Below are 22776 nucleotides of genomic sequence, written 5' to 3' on the forward strand. Positions count from 1 at the left end.
CGAGTTAACTATGACATTACAGTTTTTTACAGTCGCTAGGACACATTTCTCAATACTTAGGTAAATTTTTCAAAACTCTTCACCCAGTTCTCCTAACCAACTTTCAGCTCGGCCCAGCAGTTATTTTCCCATTCAAAATGCACTAAAACTACCAAATCACTTCATACATGTCTCAAATCAACTAATTCTTCCATAACACTAGCAAAGGTTGACAGCCAACAAACATACTTTGTCACCCACAAAACAATGACTTAAAAATCACGAACAACAGGTACCATTATACAATGTTTTCTTATGTAAAACAAGGACACCTCTCTACTGTTTAGAATTCACTGCAATATATGTTACTGGAATTAATCAGACATGATGCAGTATGCTTCAATATGTTGTATATCTTTTTTTCTAACTAATTCCAGAATACAAGAATTTGTATACACACCATCCACTGATACAGATACAATAGGCATGCTACTGTAATCTTCTGCATTTGGCCATAGGTTCTCATCCACATCACATCTTATTTCATCTAGGGCAAAACACCTAGGAAAGAATCTTCTGGCATGCCTGATCAATCCCTGGCAATGTCCAAGAATCCAGCATTCATTGCGTCCAGGAGGGACATTTGATCATGTGGATGGTGGTCATACAGTGACATACTGACACCTCCATGAGGAAAATAATTGGTGGCCAAGCAGCGAAGCGGCGCAGCCACCTCAAGTGTTTCTACCTTTTCTTATAATTATTAGTGGCCAAGCCGCGAAGCGGCGCAGCCACCTCAAGTCTTTCTACCTTTTCTTATAATTATTAGGGTTCCTCCGGTAGGAGGAAACCTATTGTTATTGGTGGTATTATTAGGATTCCTCCGTAAGGAGGAAACCTATTGTTATTGTTAGTTTTATTAGGATTCCTCCGTAAGGAGGAAACCTATTGTTATTGTTAGTTTTATCATTAGGATTCCTCCGTAAGGAGAAAACCTATTGTTATTGTTAGTTTTATTGGGTGTGCTTTGCCTTCGGCAAGGGCACAACCTTTGTTCTCTCACATATATATTATTATTATTATTTATTTCTTTTTTATTTCTTTTTGCCCCCCTAAAACTCAGTCAATATTTGGCCTACATAGACAACGTAGGTGTCAAAAGTTTCGTCTTGGTAGCGATTGAGTTGCTTCTATTGGAATTTACGTTCCGTTGCATGGTTTAGGCTTAAGTTAAGTTTTTGTGGCGAAAAGTGAAGCTAACGGTGGCTAATTTGCTAGCCACAGTCACTGACATTACTAACGTCACTAACGTCACGAAAACACGCGTGACTACCTTTGGCAGAACATTCGTTTCGCATCTGTTAACTTGGGGGATAGCTAGGCTAACTATAGCTTTACTGCAAGGCAGCTGCAGAAACGCCACAAGCAAAGAGGCCAGGGTGATAACTATTTACTCATTTTACTTTGTGATATGACACACAATTGTGATGTGTAATGTACAGTATAAGCTGATATTATTAAGGAAGTACATCTACTTTCGGAAACAGTAGTCTACTATTTGACTGAAGTATTAGCATCATGACATTAGCCTGTGTTGCCCGGGCAACACATACTACAGTGGTCTATGATGTAGCGTTATCTGTTTCCAATCGTTAAAATAAACATTCCTCACATATACATTTTCGTTGTAGGATTTATTCTGACATTAGTAAACGATTTGTTGGTGAAATTACCATTACCTGTGGTTTCAAACCAGTGTAGCTCACTGCAACGCTGTAGCTTACGCGAGACACACTACAAAAACATCTACACTACACAGCTGTTTAGGAAGTCAAACGGCGACAGAACATGTTCGGCACTCCCCTTACTTAAATCAAAAGTCTATCTAACTACTAACCTGAACTTCATTGCCACAGCCTAAACGTTGTCAATCTGTTCATGAAAATAATTAATTTCAGCTTAAACCGTACAACGGAACGTTAAATCCAATTCAACCAACGCAATCGCTACCAAGACAAACAGTAGTCTAGTACTTTACCGTAGTAGTACAATTTACCGGGGCAGCTTCTCCACACAGGGCTATATCGCATTTTGCGTTGTTACTGACAATGATCGCTACCAGTGAGCTTTTTATGAATGAGCGATTTTCCACTAAATAAATGTCAAGCTTATTTACGTTTTGGGGGGCATATTTTCAGTTAGCAGATGGTACTGTTTGAATCGCGATTCCATCTTCTACTGCCGGGTAACGTCGTAGAATAATCTCCAAACCTTTGTTCTCTCACATATATATAATTATTATTTTTACCCCCCTAAAACTCAGTCAATATTTGGCCTACATAGACAACCTAGGTGTCAAAGGTTTTGTCTTGGTAGCGATTGAGTTGCTTCTATTGGGATTTACGTTCCGTTGCATGGTTTAGGCTCAAGTTACGTTTTTGTGGCGAAAAGTGAAGCTGACGGTGGCTAATTTGCTAGCCACAGTCACTGACGTTACTAATGTCACTACGTCACTAACGTCACGAAAACACGCGTGACTATCTGTAGCAGAACATTCGTTTTGCATCTGTTAACTTGGGGGATAGCTAGGCTAACTATAGCTTTACTGCAAGGCAGCTGCAGAAACGTCACAAGCAAAGAGGCCAGGGTGATAACTATTTACTTATTTTACTTTGTGATGTGAAACACAATTGTAAAATGTAATGTACAATATTAGCTGATATTATTAAGGAAGTAGGCCCACATCTACTTTCGGAAACGGTAGTCTACTATTTCACTGAGGCATTAGCATGACATTAGCCTCTGTTACCCGGGCAACACATACTACAGTGGTCTATGATGCATCTGTTTTCAATCATTAAAATAAACATTCCTCACAAATACATTTTCGTTGTAGGATTTATTATGACATTACAAGTAAACGATTTGTTGGTGAAATTATCATTACCTGTGGTTTCAAACCAGTGTTGCTCACTGCAACGCTGTAGCCTACGTGAGACACACTACAAAAACATCTACACAGCTGTTTAGGAAGTCAAACGGCGACAGAACATGTTTGGCACTCCCCTTACTTAAATCAAAAGTCTTTCAATAGGTGAAACTATCTGACTACCAACCTGAACTTCATTGACACAGCCTAAACAATCTGTTCATGAAAATAATTAATTTCAGCCTAAACCGTACAACGGAACGTTAAATCGAATTCAACCAATGCAATCGCTACCAAGACGACCACAGCAGTAGTCTAGTACTGTACTGTAGTAGTAGAATTTACCGGGGCAGCTTTTCCACACAGGGCTATATCGCATTTTGCGTTGTTACTGACAATGATCGCTACCAGTGAGCTTTTTATGAATGAGCGATTTTCCACTAAATAAATGTCAAGCTTATTTACGTTTTGGGGGGCATATTTTCAGTTAGCAGATGGTACTGTTTGAAATGCGATTCTATCTTCTGCCGGTAACGTCGTAGAATAATCTTCAAAGGGGGTTCTTTATTAATGAATGAATGCAATATGTGTAGGCTAAATGCCTGAAAATATCACGAGAAGGGAAAACTTAAAAGGACGTTTAAGTCATAGCGATTAGGTCCATTTTTACACCGGTCTGCCAAATTTATTTGTTTTGATTCAGCTATGAGGCTGCCTCTTGCAGGGGAAATGAGAAGACATCATATTTCATTCTACACTTCACTCGTATTTTGAGTTGTAAATGAGCAGCAACAAAAAGATGCTTTTAAATTTATGCAATCTTTATAAATAATAAGTAGGCCCTATGCATTTGTATATAAAATATACAGACCCCTGTGCAACCGACGCAAGCAAGCACACCCTACAATTTCCCCAGAAATTGTACCCTCTCTAGTTATTATTAGAATTCCTCCGTAAGGAGGAAACCTATTGTTATTGTTAGTTTTATTAGGATTCCTCCGTAAGGAGGAAACCTATTGTTATTGTTAGTTTTATTAGGATTCCTCCGTAAGGAGGAAACCTATTGTTATTGTCAGTTTTATTAGGGGCCAAGCAGCGAAGCTGCGGGGCTCCTATTGTTATTGTTAGTATTATTAGGGGCCAAGCAGCGAAGCTGCGAGGCACCTATTGTTATTGTTAGTATTATTATTAGGATTCCTCCGTAAGGAGGAAACCTATTGTTATTGTTAGTTTTATTAGGATTCCTCCGTAAGGAGGAAACCTATTGTTATTGTTAGTTTTATTATTATTATTCTAGTTCCATGGGAGTCAATGGCAGCCCCTAGAACCCTTGGATAACTTTTTGTTAAATTTGGCACACTCATTAAGGACAGTTCCTTCTATACCTACACCAAGTTTCATGTATCCCATCAGACCACTCTAGCGCCACCAATGGGTCAAAGTTGGACTTGTGTTTACACATGCAACTTTTGAACCCTATGTCCCTATGGGGACATAGGGACGTCATAGGAAATTGACCCTATGACGTCAATTTCCGGTTATATAGATTTTCCGCTATTTCCGGTTGTATCAAAAACTTTTGAAAGCCTACTCCTCCTACAATTTTTGTCATATCTTCTTCAAAATGACCAGAGATGATCTTCAGACCAAGCCTCACAAAAGTTATCCCATGGCGTTTTGATTTTCTAAACCGTTTGTCCGGCACAGCCAATCAAAATCAGCAAAAAAGTAACCAAACAGGAACTTGGGTCAAATCTCAGCAAATCTTTGAGATATCAACACTAAACTTGGTATATCGGTGGACGACACTACAACATGTTACCATGTGCAAAGGCAACTTCATATCTCAAAAAATGATTGATATAAAGCAAATCGAATTTATCGCTAACGCTAAAATAATGCTTTACACATCCGCCGGTCAAAAACTGATACTTTGATTCAATCACAAGTTCATAAGAAGACTCTTGAGAATGTTTAGTACACAAATCTGAGGAAAAGTTGACTGTAACATGAAAAGTCGATTTTATGTGAATATTTGAAACATGCATGCTTGGCTAATTGCTAACAAAATTTTCAATGAAATGTCTCCCCTGCTCTTCAGCGCGCGCGTGCTCCACATTCTCACACACTCAGCCTTTCCCTTGACACACGCGCGGGCTTGGCGAGACGCATACACAACATTTCAGGCAATTGTGGGCTGACCAAGCCCCCACTCATTCCTTGGCTTGAAGTGAAGGCCCTTGTGGATCTTGATGGTAATGCATTTTAGAAAAAGTTCTCAAAATCCTGAAACATTGATAGTATAGGCCAGGAGTAACTACCACACCACAAATGACGCACCATTATCCATAGGTGGCGCTACGGCCAAGCCCCAATTTTCCATTTACAAAGTGATGCCATTCGCATCCCATTTGTCCCAAAATTCTGAAATTCATTAGATATACCTTATGTCTCATGAGGAACAAAAAAGCCTCAATAACCTATAACGGCCGCCATATTGGATTTCTTTGTACAATAAAGATTTAGGAAACACGTTTTTTTGCTACTTCTCCTACAATTTTTGTCCAATCTTCCCCAGAATTGGCAGGTATCATCGTCAGAGCAACCCTCACTGAATTCTTCAACAGATTTTTGAATTTCAAAACCGTTTGTCCGGTACAGCCAATCAAAATCGTCAACAAAGCAACCAAACAGGAAGTTGGATCAAATCTCAGCAAATCTTTGAAATATCACCACCAAACTTGGTGTGTCACGTGAAAGACACTACATCATGTTCCCATGTGAGAAGGCAAATTAATATCTTCAAAAATGATTGAAATAAAGGAAATCTAATTTATTTCTAACGCTAAAATAATGCTTTACACATTCGCCGGTGCAAAACTGATACTCTGATACAATCACAAGTTCATGAAGACTCTTGAGAATGTTTAGTACACAAATCTCAGAAAAAGTTGACTGTAAGGTGAAAAGTTGAATTTTGGTGAATATTTGAAAAATGCATGCTTGGCTAATTGCTAATGAAATTTCCAATGTAATGTCTCCCTCTGCTCCTCAGCGCGCGCGCTCCACATTCTCACACACTCAGCCTTTCCCTTGACACACTCGCAAGCTTGACGAGACGCATACACAACATTTCAGGCAATTGTGGGCTGACCAAGCCCCCACTCATTGCTTGGTCTTTAGCAAAGGCCCATGTGGATCTTGATGGTATTGCATTTCCGATTTTGTATACAATGGTAAAAAGTTCTCAAAATCCTGAAACATTGATAGTATAGGCCAAGAGTAACTACCACACCACAAATGGCCCAATATCACCCATAAGTGACGCTACAGGCCACGCCCTGATACACAAAGATACAAGGCTTTCTGGAAAGGGTAGGCTCACCAAGCCCTCTCCCTTCACTCCTTGGCTTGAAATAAAAGCCCTTGTGGATCTTGATGGTATTGCATTTCAGATTTGGTATCCCATTGGTAAGTCTGCAGCATGGAATTTTACAGTGACAATTTGTAAAGAATATACATTTTTCAGTGGTTTGCAATGTTTGGAGGAATCCGCCATTGCTGCTTGCAGTTATATTTATTATTATTATTATGTTTTACCCATGGGAGTTAATGGCAGCCCCTAGACCAGTACCGTAAAAAGTTGTGAAATTTGGCATGTTGAAACTGCAGACCATTACTAACTACCATACCAAACATGGGCCATGTGAGACAATATGTGGCGCTACAGGCCACGCCCCAATATGTCAATTTTCAAATTGATGCCATTTGCAGGCCATAAATCCCAAAATTCTGAAATTCATTACATATGCCTTATTTCTCATGAGGAACAAAAAAGCCTCTGGAAGCTATAACGGCCGCCATATTGGATTTTTCTGTACAATAAAGATTAAGGAAACACGTTTTTTCGCTACTCCTCCTACATTTCTGGTCGAATTTTCTTCAAAATTGCCATAGATGATCTCCAGACTGAGCCTCACAAAAGTTATCGTAGGGATTTCTGATTTTCAAAACCGTTTGTCCGGTAGAGCCAATCAAAATCTGCAACAAAGCAACCAAACAGGACGTTTGGTCAAATCTAAGCAAATCTTTGAGATATCAACACCAAACTTGGTATGTCATGTGGAAGACACTACAACATGTTACCATGTGCAAAGGCAACTTCATACCTCTAAAAATGATTGATATAAAGCAAATCGAATTTATCGCTAACGCTAAAATAATGCATTACACATCCGCCGGCTGTTGGAGGCAGCCACTTTCGGTAAGTCCTGTTTTTAAACATTTTAAGCTAGAATTAATGATTGGGTTTGTGAAAGTACACTACTCTTGAATGATGGTGAAGGTTTAGCACTTTTAGACCTTTTAGATCGTGATTCTGAAGTGACGGAAAACCGAACTCGAAAAGTAGCTACTGTAGCTCTAGCTTTTTTCCTCTCTGTTTTTAATTAGTGAGTCATTTTGCATCTCGGCGAATTGTTCATCAAAAAGGTCGAGGAGAGCAGCCTTTAGGAGAAAAAGCAATTCCCCACAGACCTGTCGGCTCATAATTGTGATTTGGGGCGTGAAAGTCTTTGTAATAAGCCTATGCGGCAGGGAGACCGCATAGACGTTAGTCTCAGAGTCAGGCTCGGCTCGCCCACTGACAGGCTAGTTTTGCCAATTTCGGTAAGTCAGGCTATTTAAAGGTCTCTGACAGTCAGAATCACTGTTTACAAGCAAAGGTCGAGCTGGTCTTTTGTCAGATGTGTATAAATTGACCAGTTTAGAGGTAAATACTCTTGCCAGAGCCTGGAATCGAACCCATGTTTTGAGTGACTGCATGGGTCTCCATGAGGTCAACACATTTGGATTCAAGTTCAAGTAATGACACTGCATTTCACAGTCAAAACTGAAGTCTGTATCAAGTGTAGATGGGAAAAGCTTCATTTTTCACAACTGACATGGACCCTTTCTTCACTTTGACAGGTCTGGAGGGTCATGCAGAGGCCTGCTCAACAGAGTTCAACAGAGGATGCAACAGACTCGAGGATGGTGAGATCCACACAGACCCCTTGCTGGACTACCCCTCTCTAGCTGGACAGCTTCTCTTCAGCCCTGACCCCAGGACAGCTTCATCCAGCTGGCCTGCCTGCCTGCCTGCAGGCCCTGCTTGCCCCTGCCTGCCAGCCCTCCAGAGACAGTCACCCCACAGACACAGTAGCTCTGCAGCCTGCTTTTTTGAGGACATTGATGAAAAAGGACAAGACAGCATTACTTTGATGAAAGTCTAAATGTTTAATCCTTTCCATGTGCCAGTATGCCAAGCTGCTGACTTTGTGTTTTAAGTGATGAAACTAGTTCAAGTGATAGACTTTTGACCTGAATCCAATGATTATTCATCTGAATAGAAACCACTCAAACTTGTCTATAGATGGGGTCTTGTTGATGCGCACGCAGCTTCAAGGCAGAAAGACGCGTTCCATTTCACTTTTACTGTACCTACACCTTTAATGTTCCCGCCATCCCCCCATTTCTGAATAAAGTTCGACTAATCTGATTTGTTGATTTCTGTTGCTATGAAAACCAGTTTAGCCAAGCTATCTAACATTGTTTTTAGCTAGCTTGCATTACCATTCAATTGCTAACAAAACATTAGTAAAAATAGCTTGCTAATCGGGCAGAACTTGAACTCGGGCAGGAGACTCTGAGACCTCAGCGCGCCACTAGCATCTCGTCATATCACGCAGTTGGAGCACAGCTAGATAATCAGCGTCAGCGCTCTTGGGTACCCAGCATGCAGTGCGGCATTTAAAAAAACAACAGCTACGCAAGGGATTTCAGTTGTTGTGTTCGTTCAGTTAGATGTTTGTAATGTTATTGTTTGTTAGTTAATATAATCTTGTTGGTCACCTTGAGTGTGCATGCTGTGTAGTTTAATGGGAACAGAGAGTCGGCCATTTTACTATCACAGGCTATACTTGCAAGGAGCTGAACGTGGGCTGTGCCCTAGACCAGACCAATTGCCTATGAGGCTAATCTTGATTCTGGAAAGAGATCTACTCAAGAAGAGAGTCAATATCTGTGGTTTTCAAGCCACCTTTGAGAAATTTGGAAAACAATGTTGCGGTTAATATGTTTTGATTGTGGGAGGCAACTTTTGGACTACACCTAAACCTCATGCGGCCACCGCACCACCTGCACTGGGAAAGAGGGAAACAGCATGGATGGGGAAAGTGTGTTGGCAGAGCAAGCAGTAGTAGTACATAAACTACATACGTCCTTAACTAAAGTGTATTCTGACTTTCATAAAGTTATTGTTGGAATCAAAGCTTTTAAAGAATGGATCTCTGCATGATGGGCCTGACCAGAGCACAGGTGGCCTGACAGAACACGCTTCAAAGTTGTCACTTTCAAAAGGGTGGCATTTTAACCCTGTCAGTCCAAAATGTCTAAAAGTTGGTACGCATGCCATATTGCCAATGGGGAACAAAGAAGTCTCAAGAACCCATAATGTCGGCAGCATTGATATTTCTCTACAGTGACAATTTGTGAAGAATTTCAAAAAATGACTTCAAATCAGCCATTGATCCAATTGTCTTGAAATGTTGTGTACATGTATGAAATACATGTCTGTGTCATGTCAATTTTGTAATGGTTTGCAATGCTGAGGAGGAACCCGCCATTGCTGCCTGCAGCTATATTTATTATTTATTTTTTTACCCATGGGAGTCAATGGCGGCCCCTAGACCAGTACCGTAAAAAGTTGTGAAATTTGGCATGTTGAAACTGCAGACCATTAGTAACTACCATACCAAACATGGGCCATGTGAGACAATAGGTGGCGCTACAGGCCACGCCTCAATATGTCAATTTTCAAATTGATGCCATTTGCACGCCATAAGTCCCAAAATTCTGAAATTCATTACATATGCCTTATTTCTCATGAGGAACAAAAAAGCCTCTAGAAGCTATAACGGCCGCCATATTGGATTTTTCTGTACAATAAAGATTAAGGAAACTCGTTTTTTTCGCTACTCCTCCTACATTTTTGGTCGAATTTTCTTCAAAATTGCCATAGATGATCTCCGGACTGAGCCTCACAAAAGTTATCGTAGGGATTTCTGATTTTCAAAACCGTTTGTCCGGTAGAGCCAATCAAAATCTGCAACAAAGCAACCAAACAGGACGTTTGGTCAAATCGCAGCAAATCTTTGAGATATCAACACCAAACTTGGTATGTCACGTGGAAGACACTACAACATGTTACCATGTGCAAAGGCAACTTCATACCTCTAAAAATGATTGATATAAAGCAAATCGAATTTTTCGCTAACGCTAAAATAATGCTTTACACATCCGCCGGCCAAAAACTGATACTTTGATCCAATCACAAGTTCATATGAAGACTCTTGAGAATGTTTAGTATACAAATCTGAGAAAAAGTTGACTGTAAGATTTTTAGTGAATATTTGAAACATGCATGCTTGACTTATTGCTCCCCGCGCGTGCTCCAAATTCTCACACACTCAGCCTTCCCTTGACACACACACACATGCTTTCTTGAAATTGTGTGCTGACCAAGCCCCCACCCTCGTTTTTTAGCCCCAGTTTCATTTCGCTTCCAATCACATCTCGCCGTTACGAATATAAATTCCTTTCCGGCGGCCATTGTTGTTTTCAACTGGAATCGCGTGATAGCCGTGTTGGAGGCAGCCACTTTTGGTAAGTCCTATTTTTACACATTTTAAGCTAGAATTAATTATTGGGTTTGTGAAAGTACACTACTCATGAATTATGGTGAAGGTTTTAGCACTTTTAGACCTTTTAGATCGTGAGTCTGAAGTGACGGAAAACCGAACTCGAAAAGTAGCCAGCTCTAGCTTTTTTCCTCTGTGTTTTTAATGAGTGAATCATTTTGCATCTCGACGAATTCTTCATCAAAAAGGTCGAGGAGGCCAGCCTTTAGGAGAAAAAGCAATTCCCCACAGACCTGTCGGCTCAGAATTTTGATTTGGGGCGTGAAAGTCTTTGTAATAAGCGTATGCAGCAGGGAGACCGCATAGGCGCTTAGGCGGCAGCCATGCTTGGTCGCGTCATGTTCATAAGTTCACCATTTTACAGTTACGTCTACACGAAAAAGGTTGAGGAGGGAAGCCTTTAGGAGATGTGGGAATTGTGCTTTTAGCCAGATGCTCCGATAATTTTTGTGTTTAGTGGACTTGCAATTGGAGTGATACTGCGTCCCGGGGGTACATTGTTTTGACGTTAGCCTCATAGTCAGGCTCGGCTCGCCCACTGGCAGTGTGTAAACAATTTTGTATTTCACTCAATTCCACTCCAAAAACGTCAGGGAGGACTGCTTTTTGTAGACAAGGGCCTGCTAAAGATAGCCAGTATATCTGATTTTTCAAGGCGAGCCTGTTTCATTCGTCAAATGCCCTGAGAAAGCGACCTACGTTAGCCAGGCTAGTTTTGCCAATTTCGGTAAGTCAGGCTATTTAAAGGTCTCTGACAGTCAGAATCAATGTTTACAGGCAAAGGTCGAGCTGGTCTTTTGTCAGATTTGTATATATATTGACCAGTTTAGAGGTAAATACTCTTGCCAGAGCCTGGAATCGAACCCGTGTTTTGAGTGACTTTGCATGGGACATTTGACAACCTCAAGAAAAGGCGAGAGGCAGTTAGAACCGAAACTGTACTGTATTGTAGCTAGTGGTACGTGCCAGTGGAGCGAGTGGTACATGACAGTAGCTAGTGGTACGTGACAGCGCCTCCACTGGTACATGACAGTTACTGTTCTGTTGATAGTGGTATGCAAGTGTGTCGTGGCAGTTGCATTGGGTGTCTTGCAACTTTTGTTTACTGTCGTGTAACTGCCCCGCGGCCATTTTAGAATTGTTTAAGTATGTGTGGCGGCCTGCATCATTTGTAATCATAATGAACTGATCAAAGAAGCTTACTCTGATATTTATAGTCCGCTCAGCCTAGACACAAGCTTTCCTTTGGCTGAGCTATTGCTAGCCAGAAAGCTAGCTCTAACGTTATGCTAGCAAGATTTAAAGGAAATAACATTGTGTACGGTTGACAAACTGTTAATTGTTTTTGACAGTATGTTTGACAATACGACTAGCTACTGTAGTGCTAGCTCTAGCGCTATCTAGCTGGCCAGCTATGTCATTGTCCTCAAATCAATAGCTTATTAAGATGTTCACAAACAAAATAATCGGCCAAGATAAGTGGTTACGTGACACTGACACAGTAAATTCAGAAAAGTTACATTTTCCAAATAGGTTAAAAGAAATATTGAAGTTACCCATCATTGTAACTACAGCTTGTTATAGTCTTTCAAAATTGTAAACGGAGACTTTGACTGCGTCCCTGTTGTTATGGTTACTTATTTCAGACATGCATTTCCTACAGGCTCATATGTAGCCAGCGCAATACTTTAGAACGGTGAACAGACAGTTTTACTGGAACTACTTAAACCATTAGCACCTGATAACTGACACCCCTGCAACCAATAAGAATCGAGTATTCGCCCAGACCATTGTAAATACTGAGGTATTACACGCAATCCGATCACTTGGCTTTCGAGGCTATCTGCTTTGCAAGCCTTGACAAATCAAACGGCTTGTCCATTGCGATTTCCCCAACGCTTTTATCTTCACGTTCCTGATCGTCAGTGCTGTCACATATTTTGCCAACTATTCGCTTTTCAATCGTCAGTCACAAGGTAAGACATTACAATATATAGACTAGGTTTACTACGTCAAAAATACTGAAGAGCTACATCTGACAGGAAAATGAAACTAGGTATTGCTAGCTAGCATTGTGATCGGTAGTGCAAACCGAATGAAACCAGACCAGAGCCGTTTTTTATGGCTCAGAATGTATCTAGTCAAGCCGTAGCCAGTTAGCTAGCTAATTTACCTCGGACAGTTTGCATTGTTCGCTTATATCTAGAGCCAGCACCTGTAGCCACTCGGCTAGGCTAGCATTGTGATCGGTAACAGTCAGCGCAAACCGAATGAAACCAAATCATAGACGTTTTCTATGGCTCAGAATGAATCTAGTCTAGCCGTAGCCAGTTAGAGCTAGCTAATTTACCTCAGACAGTTTGCGTTGTTCGTTTATATCTAGAGCCAGCACCTGTAGCCACTCGGCTAGGCTCAGAATGAATCTAGTTTGTATATATGTTGCCTATCAACTGGAAGAAAGGTTGGTTGTATGGTTTATTACAAGTTTACAAAATTACATGTCAACTAATGGTTGCTCTCAAGGAATTATAATCCTAGTAACCAGATAACGGGACGATTTGACCAACAACCTACACACATTTTCTTTGCTGTCTAAAACCAATGTAAAAACACACTGAATGGTTGATAACAGTAAACACCAGGAGACTATGGGCAGCTGGGGCAGCCGCAAGCACACCCTCACAATTTCCACAGAAATTGTATCCTCTAGTTATTATTATTACACATCTTCCATGGGAGTCTATGGCAACCCCTAGAACTGTATTGTCATAAGTTGTGAAATTTGGCACACTCTTTGGGGCCAGTCCCCTCATCAATTTCACCAAGTTTCATGTCTCCATTTCAAACCCTCTAGCGCCACCAATGGGTCAAAGTTGAAGGTGTGTTTACTATGGGTGGAATGGTACATGTATTCGTACCGAACCGTACGGTATGGGCGTCACGGTTCGGTGCATGAAATTACACGGAGAATACATGGTATAAAAATAAATAAAACTCTTGTGCAAATTAATTAATGTAATGCGGAACTACTGTTAGATACTCGTGTTATTTCGGGACATCTAAGCTCTGAAGCTCTGATTGGCGCCGCCGTGAGTCAGAGATAGCAAGCTAGCAGCACTAAGGACGAGTATGGCGAGTGGTGGCGACCCACGAGAAATAGAGGACCCGCCAGCCTTTTTAAGATTACAAGTTTGGGAAAACTTCGGTTTCCTATTCAGTTACAGTAGTACAGGTAGTACTACTGTAACTGGTAGTACTACTACAGTAGTACAGGTTAATAAACTTGTATTTGTATTTTTACTGTTTATTCTTGTGATTTATATATGCAAAACGATTTGTTTGTAAACCTCGACCTACGGTCTCGGTTAACAAAGGCGTTTGCAGACCTGTCGAGGAGTAAACATTTGGTTTCTTGTATACTACAACAATACGTGGGAAGATCCCAAATCAAACACGTCAAATCTGGAGCAAACGCCATGTTGTCAGAGCAATCAGCTGCACTTGCACTGGTGACGTCACTACATCTCCAACGCAACATATCAACAACATCAATTCGTCTTCTGTCTGCTTCAGATGCTTCTTTAAAACGGGAAGCAATTGTGGGGCGTTTGTGGACCTGTGCAAAAACCGTATTTGGTTTTTTAGGCTACTTTGTTGCCGAGCAGATGCAACGTTGTTAAGGTCAATGGCTACATCTCCAAGGCAACCACTTGTTGCTAGGTCCGTAAAACGTTTATTTACCTCTGCGAACTTTCAGGAGGTATATAAACGGATTTATTAACTTTTGAGAACGTCTTCTAGACCAATAGGAACAGCGTATTGGTCCAATTATTACACTAGTATATAAGAAACCCGTTTGTGCTCTTTTCCACCCCCCCTTGCCCAATAAGAATCGATAAGAGAATCGGTAAGGATTCGAATCGATAAGCAGGAATTGATAAGGAATCCGAATTGTTAAAATCTTATCAATACTCATCCCTAGGTACAACGCAGTCGCTAGCTACCTGTAGTGTAACTGTATATAGTCATGGCAATCCTCACACAAACTATCAAAATTATTTTTTGATTTTCGAAACGATTTGATCGGTACAGCCAATCAAAATCTGTGGCAAAGCCGGCAAACAGGAAGTTGGGTCGTATCTCGGCAAATCTTTGATGGATTAAAAGCTGCATTCACTCAGAACCTTGTTCTGAGGATGTCTAAAGTGTTTTTTGTTCATTTTACCTGCTTTACCGGTTTGGCCACCTCATTGCTGCTTGCAGCTATATTTGATATTGTGTGTGTTTTGAATAGACTACACATAAGCTAACGCCCGTTTACCACTAGACATTCCTGTACGACTCACAAGGGCTGGCCAGTGATTGTATCAGGGTGGCTGTGGCCCTTTGGCGCGCCACTATCCCACACACACCCAGACACAAATGGACTTGATAACCATTGGGTGAAGTTCAGTGATTGCTCAGAATGACAGTCAAGTCACTGTGAGGAGCCTGTCAGCTTGAGAAGGTTCAAAAACTGAGTGAGAGATAGAGAGGTGACGGAGTGATAGAGAGAAAGAGAGTGAAAGAGAGAGAGCAAGTGTGTGTGTGTTGATGAGGGGATCAGAGGTAATTTTGCTCCACTAAAAGAACACAATCTCAGCAGGTAGAGTGGAGTGTGTGTGTGGTATTTTGCTCCCATGCTAAAACAGTAGACGGACCAAACAAAGAAAGCACCACTGCACTAGCATGACCAGATACTAGAGAATAACTTCATACTACTGTTTAGGCTTTGGTAACAGGGTTGTCGCTAAACCCTTTTTACTGGGGCTCATGCCCCAGTGTAAATCTGTGCCCCAGTAAAATCTCAAGTTCGAGTTTCAAGAATTCACTTTATTAGTCAGTGCATTCATTGAGATTGATACTCCCAGAAAAAAGAAACGCAGTATCCAAATCAGCGCTTGTGAAATCAATGCAGTTTAACAGAGAACACAAACTGATGTGTCTGCAAGATTGAATTTCTCGAACACTAGAAAATAAAATTTGTTGACAGACTATTGTATAATGGATAATAGTTTGTGTTGGCTAACATTAAATGCCTTACTGTAAGTGTAAACTGTATGGTGCTTCTGACTAAACTTAGCACTTAGCTCTTAGCTAAGGTGGCTGGAATTTGAGCCATGCCCATGATGAGGCTCACTCGCCCACTGAATTGCATAGTAAACAAACAAGACATGTAACAAACTTAAACAGAATAACAATACAAGTCCAACATATTATATATCTCCAAGAAGTATTTGCGCTCAAATTATTGCTAAATAAATCGGCTTGCGCTTGCATTAACTATTGATGTCCCTGCCAAAGCAGATATCAAACTTGCGTCTCAGAACTGTACGTACAATAGATTAAACAAGGGAAGTTTGTTTAGTGCATTGTGTTGCACACTTTTTGCACGCAGCAAGCTTGGAAGAAAGGACTACACCCCCCAAACAGAAAAAAAAGGAATATTTCACCTTTGCATCAGATAAGTTCAAAACACACACAAATGATATACACTCATACAGACACAAACACACTTTGCCACTAGGCTCTTTCCTGTTCACCTGCTTTGACTTTCTGTGGGTAAGGAAAAGATGTTGCATGCTCAGTTCACCTCTAATGAAACACCATATGTAGGGTACAGTTCTTTAGATCTACTTAGTTATTATGTAATATTGGATGTGTGTTTTAGAAAATGTGTCCTGCGTATGTTAGCATGAGTGGGATGTGTCAGAAAGCATGAGAAAGGGAAACAAATAGAAATAATATATTCAAGAATATGTTAAGTATAACTGAGTGAAACATGTACAGTATATGCATATCTAAATGTCAGAATGTGTATGTGTGTATCCTAACTTACCCACAACCATGACATTGAACTCAAAGCCTGCCTTCATTGTCTTCCGTCTCATCTGGTCCAGCACGGCCTCAATGCCCACGTATCCAAACAGGTCGCTGCCTTTAATGCTACCCTGTAGACCCGACCCGACTGTGGAACAGGGGGGCAACATCCCCTCCATCTCCACCGCCTTCTTTCTCTCTTCTCCCTCCTCCAGCCCTATCTTCTTCATTCCTCTGTCCTCGTCCACATTCTCGTCCTCTGCTGTTTCATCCGCTCTTTTGTCCCCAGATATTTTCTTCCCCTCCTTCCCCTCTAACCCTGCATCCGGCCCCATCTCTTCCGCCTGCCTGTCCTCCATCGGGGTGGTGAATGTCTCTGTCTCCAGCTCCTTTGTCTTATCTGGTGGGGGAGAAAGAGAGGCTGGAATCAGTGCACACACGACACACACTCAGGTACACACACACAGGTCAGGGTTTGTATTTTATCACTGACACTCAAATTGATTTAATTAAGTGTGTGAGTTAACTGAAAGCTCCCTTATAATTTCTCTCCTACCACTGTTTCTCAACTGTCTCTCTACTCTCTCCTCCCTACCCACCCCCCTCTCACAAACCCTTTGATCCTCATACCTTACTTGAGGATAAGTAAGGTATATTTAAGTATCTTAAATACTACTCGTTCTTAAGACTTCTCTATTATGTCAGTCTACTGTATCCCATAGAGTCTATGGGATACAGTAGACTGTTTTTAATAGACCAATTAGACCAAGTGGTCTCCTTGGGTGAGCTTTGCTTTCGGCAAGGGCACAACCTTTGTTCTCTATCATACAGTTAGGTCATAAATATTTGGACATTGACACAATTTTCATCATTTTGGCTCTGTATACCACCACAATGGATTTGAAATGAAACAATCAAGATGTGCTTTAAGTGCAGACTTTCAGCTTTAATTTCAGGGTATTTACATCCAAATCAGGTGAACGGTGTAGGAATTACAACACTTTTGATATGTGGCCCCCCCCTTTTTAAGGGACCAAAAGTAATTGGACAATTGGCTGCTCAGCTGTTCCATGGCCAGGTGTATGTTATTCCCTCATGGGAGTTCGTTATTTCATTGACAAGGAGCAGATAAAAGGTCTAGAGTTCATTTCAAGTATGGTATTTGTGTTTGGAATCTGTTGCTGTCAACTCTCAATATGAAGTCCAAAGAGCTGTCACCATCAGTGAAGCAAGCCATCGTTAGGCTGAAAAATCAAAACAAACCTATCAGAGAGATAGCAAAAACATTAGGTGTGGCCAAATCAACTGTTTGGTACATTCTTAAAAAGAAAGAACGCACTGGTGAGCTCAGCAACACCAAAAGACCCGGAAGACCACGGAAAACAACTGTGGTGGATGACAGAAGAATTCTTTCCCTGGTGAAGAAAAACCCCTTCACAACAGATGGCCAGATCAAGAACACTCTCCAGGAGGTAGGCGTATCTGTGTCAAAGTCAACAATTAAGAGAAGACTTCACCAGAGTAAACACAGAGGGTTCACCACAAGATGTAAACCATTGGTGAGTCTCAAAAACAGGAAGACCAGATTAGAGTTTGCCAAAAAACATCTAAAAGAGCCTGTACAGTTCTGGAACAACATCCTATGGACAGATGAGACCAAGATCAACTTGTACCAGAATGATGGGAAGAGAAGAGTATGGAGAAGGGAAGGAACTGCTCATGATCCAAAGAATACCACCTCATCAGCGAAGCATGGTGGAGGTAGTGTTATGGCGTGGGCATGTATGGCTGCCAATGGAACTGGTTCCCTTGTATTTATCGATGATGTGACTGCTGACAAAAGCAGTAGGATGAATTCTGAAGTGTTTCGGGCAATATTATCTGCTCAGATTCAGCCAAATGCTTCAGAACTCATAGGACGGCGCTTCACAGTGCAGATGGATAATGACCCGAAGCATACTGCGAAAGCAACCAAAGAGTTTTTTAAGGCAAAGAAGTGGAATGTTCTGCAATGGCCAAGTCAATCGCCTGACCTAAATCGTGATAGACATTCTAGCACGCAAATTGGAGCTTGGATTATGAGTGAAAAATGCCAACCCCCAAAATTACCAACCATTGGGCTTTGTTGAGAAAGCAATTTCGAGTGGAACTGCCATCTCAGATTTTTGATTAAGGTCGTGAAAGTCTTTGTAATTTGAGCAAGTGCGGGTCGCCGGTGAGACTGCCTAGGCGGCAGCCATGCAAGCATCATAGTAGTCTAGTATTTTAGTAATTTTATAGTTCGGTCAATTCTACACCAAAAAATAGGAGGGCAATTTTATGACGATATGACCATATTGAAGACAGCCAGATGGTGAGATTTTAATGTAGGTTGCTATAAAAACTTTGATTGGTTTGTTACGTGAGAGCCCCGTCAGCCTCTGTTGACGATTGCGTCAGCTGTTGTCGATCTCTGATGAGTATTTTCTTACTTTCGTAACTTTCAAACTCGGCTCGCCCACTGGCAGTGTGTAGTACTGTCTTCAATGCCACAGCTAAACTTTATGTCAAAAGAAACATTCTCATTTCTGGCGCTTTCAAACAATCAGTGAAATGTGGAGCAACAGCAGCTAGCTTGCCTCTAGCAAACCTATTTTGAATTAGCCATTTCCCCCTACATTAATGTCAAACTTATTTACGTTTTTGGGGGCATATTTTCAGTTAGCAGACGGTACTGTTTGAATCGTGATTGCATCTGAAATATACTGCCAGTGACAACGTTGTTACAGTAGCTTGTTTCAAAGGGGGTTCGCATCTGTTTCAAAGGGTGTTCTTAATTAAATATGCAATATGAGTAGGATAAATGCTCAAAAATATCACAAGAAGAGAAAAACTTACAGGACGGACCCACCTGCAACCAACGCAAGCAAGCACACCCTACAATTTCCCCAGAAATGGTACCCTCTCTAGTTGTTGGAATGCTGCTTCAGCATTCCAAGTATTGTTCTTTGAATCTTTATTGTTGGAATGCTGCATTCCAACAATAAATCAAAAAATTCAACAGTTTCAGGCCATGGGTGCTATGACTTTTCAGCTTTGTACCTCTTATGCTTGAATTAATATAAATCAATATTCATAATATTTTTTACATGGGTTTCCAATGGAGTTTTCTTTCAAATCCTCTCAAACTTCTTTAAACTTCTTCAACTTCCAAATCCTTCTTCTTCCTCAATCTTTCAGCTAGAGCCACCATTTAAACTTTAAAATGTTGACAAAACCCTAAACTATTTTTAAATAATTCAGCTTTTTGATATCTATTCAACTTTTTTCAATATCACTGATTATGTTTCATGACTTTTTCAAGCCATTTACATGGGTGTGTACGTGAAACCCTAGAGTGCAGACTGAAACGCTTAGAGTGGAGGGCAGCTTCGGGAGTCGTTGAAAAAATATTTCTAGTTTACCAGCATTGCCACAATTTTCGCTCTTCATGCTTCATTTTTGGATCAATAGATAGCTAATTATGTGCTGGTCGTAGACAGTTGTCTGTTGAATCCAACAGACGTACACATTTGTTCAGAGCCCCACGAAAGCGAGACAAAGTCCAACTCTCGCCCCATAGAGACCAATGCAAATCTGGTGACAAAATCGTCAGAGAAAGCAAAAAGAACAAATGTTCGTTTTTCTCTCTGCCTAGCTCATTAGCCATCACAGCTGCGCCATCACCGTGGCAACCAAACAAACACGCACCAGGAAAGCAAAAGGAACACGTTTTCGAAACTGCAGGTAGAGTCTATTTCTGACTGCACAGACATATAAAGAATATCTCTGGTTTAGGCAGAGTCTTGGGTCTCGAAAAATATCCTTATTTTTGGGATTGGACGTACAGTTTTGCGTCTAGGTTAACTTGTTTGAGGTGTGGATTGTAGCTACATTTCTGTTTTTCTCTGCCCTCAGCGCGTTAGCAATCATAGCTACACCATCACCGTGGCAACGACAGACACGCACCACTCAGTCTCTCACACAGGTGATTGGTGCGTTTACTTGACCATGAGAAACCCGATTACTAGCAATTGTCGGTTTATGCCAATAATACGATTACTCCGTTTACATGTGTAATTACTTATGCGATTACTCAATAAACGCGTCTACATGTTTCTTTTTATTAATCGTTGTATGCTCCATGGACAAAACTTGCACCATCATCCTTCTGCAACAAAGTGTCGCCGTGTCTTCCTGTATCTATGGAAGCAAATCGTTACCAAAATGCAAATGCATTTCCAGAAATGCATTTGCATTTTAAGAATGTGGCTGCATTATTTGACTCATAAATGAAATTAGTAATCAATCATCCTATTTGCATTTTAATTTTCTTCAAGAGTGCTCAATCTTTAACTTAATTACAATGAAAAAGAAATAGACATTTGAGATTTAATTTTCAAAACATGCCCCAGCAAATAGATACCAAAATTCAATTTGAAATGTCAAATTTGAAAATTAAAATGCATTTCCAGAAATAAATTTTCATTTTAAGAACGTGGCTGCAAAATCGTGACCACAATTCAAATTAAAATGCATTTCCAGAAATGCATTTTCATTTTCAAGAACGTGGCTGTAAAATCGTGACCACAATTCAATCGTGACCTGACTGCTGACTATACCCGGCAATTCAATCAATTTCCCGGCACATTTGCAATGTAATGCAATGCAGATGTGCACACCGCTCCCTACCGAACAAGATGGGTAGTTCGGTCAGCAGGGAGCTGAAGAAGAGCGGCTGCTGACGTCACTCTGCTGCGCCGCTCAGAATGCTTTTTCGTTCATTTTGCATTTCTGCAAATGCATTTGAATTTGAATTGTGGTCACGATTTTACAGCCACGTTCTTAAAATGAAAATGCATTTCTGGAAATGCATTTGAATTTGAATTGTGGTCACGATTTTGCAGCCACGTTCTTAAAATGAAAATGCATTTCTGGAAATGCATTTGAATTTGAATTGTGGTCACGATTTTGCAGCCACGTTCTTAAAATGAAAATGCATTTCTGGAAATGCATTTGAATTTGAATTGTGGTCACGATTTTGCAGCCACGTTCTTGAAAATGAAAATGCATTTCTGGAAATGCATTTGAATTTGAATTGTGGTCACGATTTTGCAGCCACGTTCTTAAAATGAAAATGCATTTCTGGAAATGCATTTTCATTTGAATTTTTGTAACAATTTGCTTCCATATGTATCGGCCCTACTGCTGTATGTTTGTCAGGTGGCAGAGCGGTTAGGGAATCGGGCTAGTAATCAGGAGGTTGCTGGTTCGATTCCCCGCCCGTGAAAAATGATGGTGTGTCCTTGGGCAAGGCACTTCACCCTACTTGCCTCGGGGGAATGTCCCTGTACTTACTGTAAGTCGCTCTGGATAAGAGCGTCTGCTAAATGACTAAATGTAATGTTTCATTCCATCAACACATTGAATCCTACTAAGAAAGCCGAGTAAACGCACTCAATGCACACATCTGCTACTGCTATTACTATCCCAACTATAATTTCAGCTGATAAGACTATAATATTCTTTTTATGACTAGCTAGCCTAGGCCTACTTCTTCTTCTGTTTAACAGTTCAGCTTTCAGCTTCTCCCGCATTGTATTTCAGCTCTTAGCGTTGTTAGATGATGCAATTCAGTTTCCACTGCCTCTTTTGTGTGACTCACACATTTCTTGACATTCATTTCAGCTTGCGGGTATTTTCTCATTTCTGTATTTTCTGCAATTTAAGAAAAATAATTTCATCTTTCAGCATTCCAACGCATTTTCAGCAGGAAATGCCTTTCTAGTTGTGAGAATTCACTATTGTTTTCCTGTTTCTCTTTATTGTGAGAATGCTGTTTTGCATTCTCACTATTGTTTTTCCAACTTTTTAGTTCTTCCGCCGTTTTTTGTCCTTTAACTAGTCCTGCATACTTTCACCGATTCCTACAATTTTTTTTATCAAAACGTTCAGCTCTTTCAGGAGATGTGTGCTATGACTTTTCTCATTTCTCACTTTTATACTTTTTTAATGTATTAAGGTTTTTGTGCAAATTATTCTCCCATTAAAAGTAATGGTAAATCCTTTCAAATCATTAAAAAGCTTCCTCCTCTTTCAAACGTAACTACTTCAGCATACTTTCAGCTAGAGACACCATTCAACCTTTAAAATGTTCACAAGACATTCAGCTATTCCTAAATGATTCAGCTTTATCAAATATTCCGCCAATTTTGAATTATGACGGTTTGAAATACATTAAAATGTTTGCTC

General features: G+C 40.6%; 1 protein-coding gene across 5 annotated transcripts in view; it reads right to left on the reverse strand.

The window, feature by feature from the left end:
- septin12 (septin 12) overlaps window positions 1-22776 on the reverse strand; it is a 225460-nt gene that overhangs the window by 73050 nt on the left and 129634 nt on the right. For all 5 annotated transcript variants that reach the window (XM_067232401.1, XM_067232400.1, XM_067232403.1 and 2 more), the window contains one exon: window positions 16526-16906. In XM_067232401.1, coding sequence (XP_067088502.1) covers window positions 16526-16906 — 381 coding nt within the window. The remainder of the gene's footprint in view (window positions 1-16525; window positions 16907-22776) is intronic.

Source organism: Osmerus mordax, chromosome 3 (genome assembly GCF_038355195.1).
Source record: "Osmerus mordax isolate fOsmMor3 chromosome 3, fOsmMor3.pri, whole genome shotgun sequence".
NCBI classification, from domain to species: domain Eukaryota; kingdom Metazoa; phylum Chordata; class Actinopteri; order Osmeriformes; family Osmeridae; genus Osmerus; species Osmerus mordax.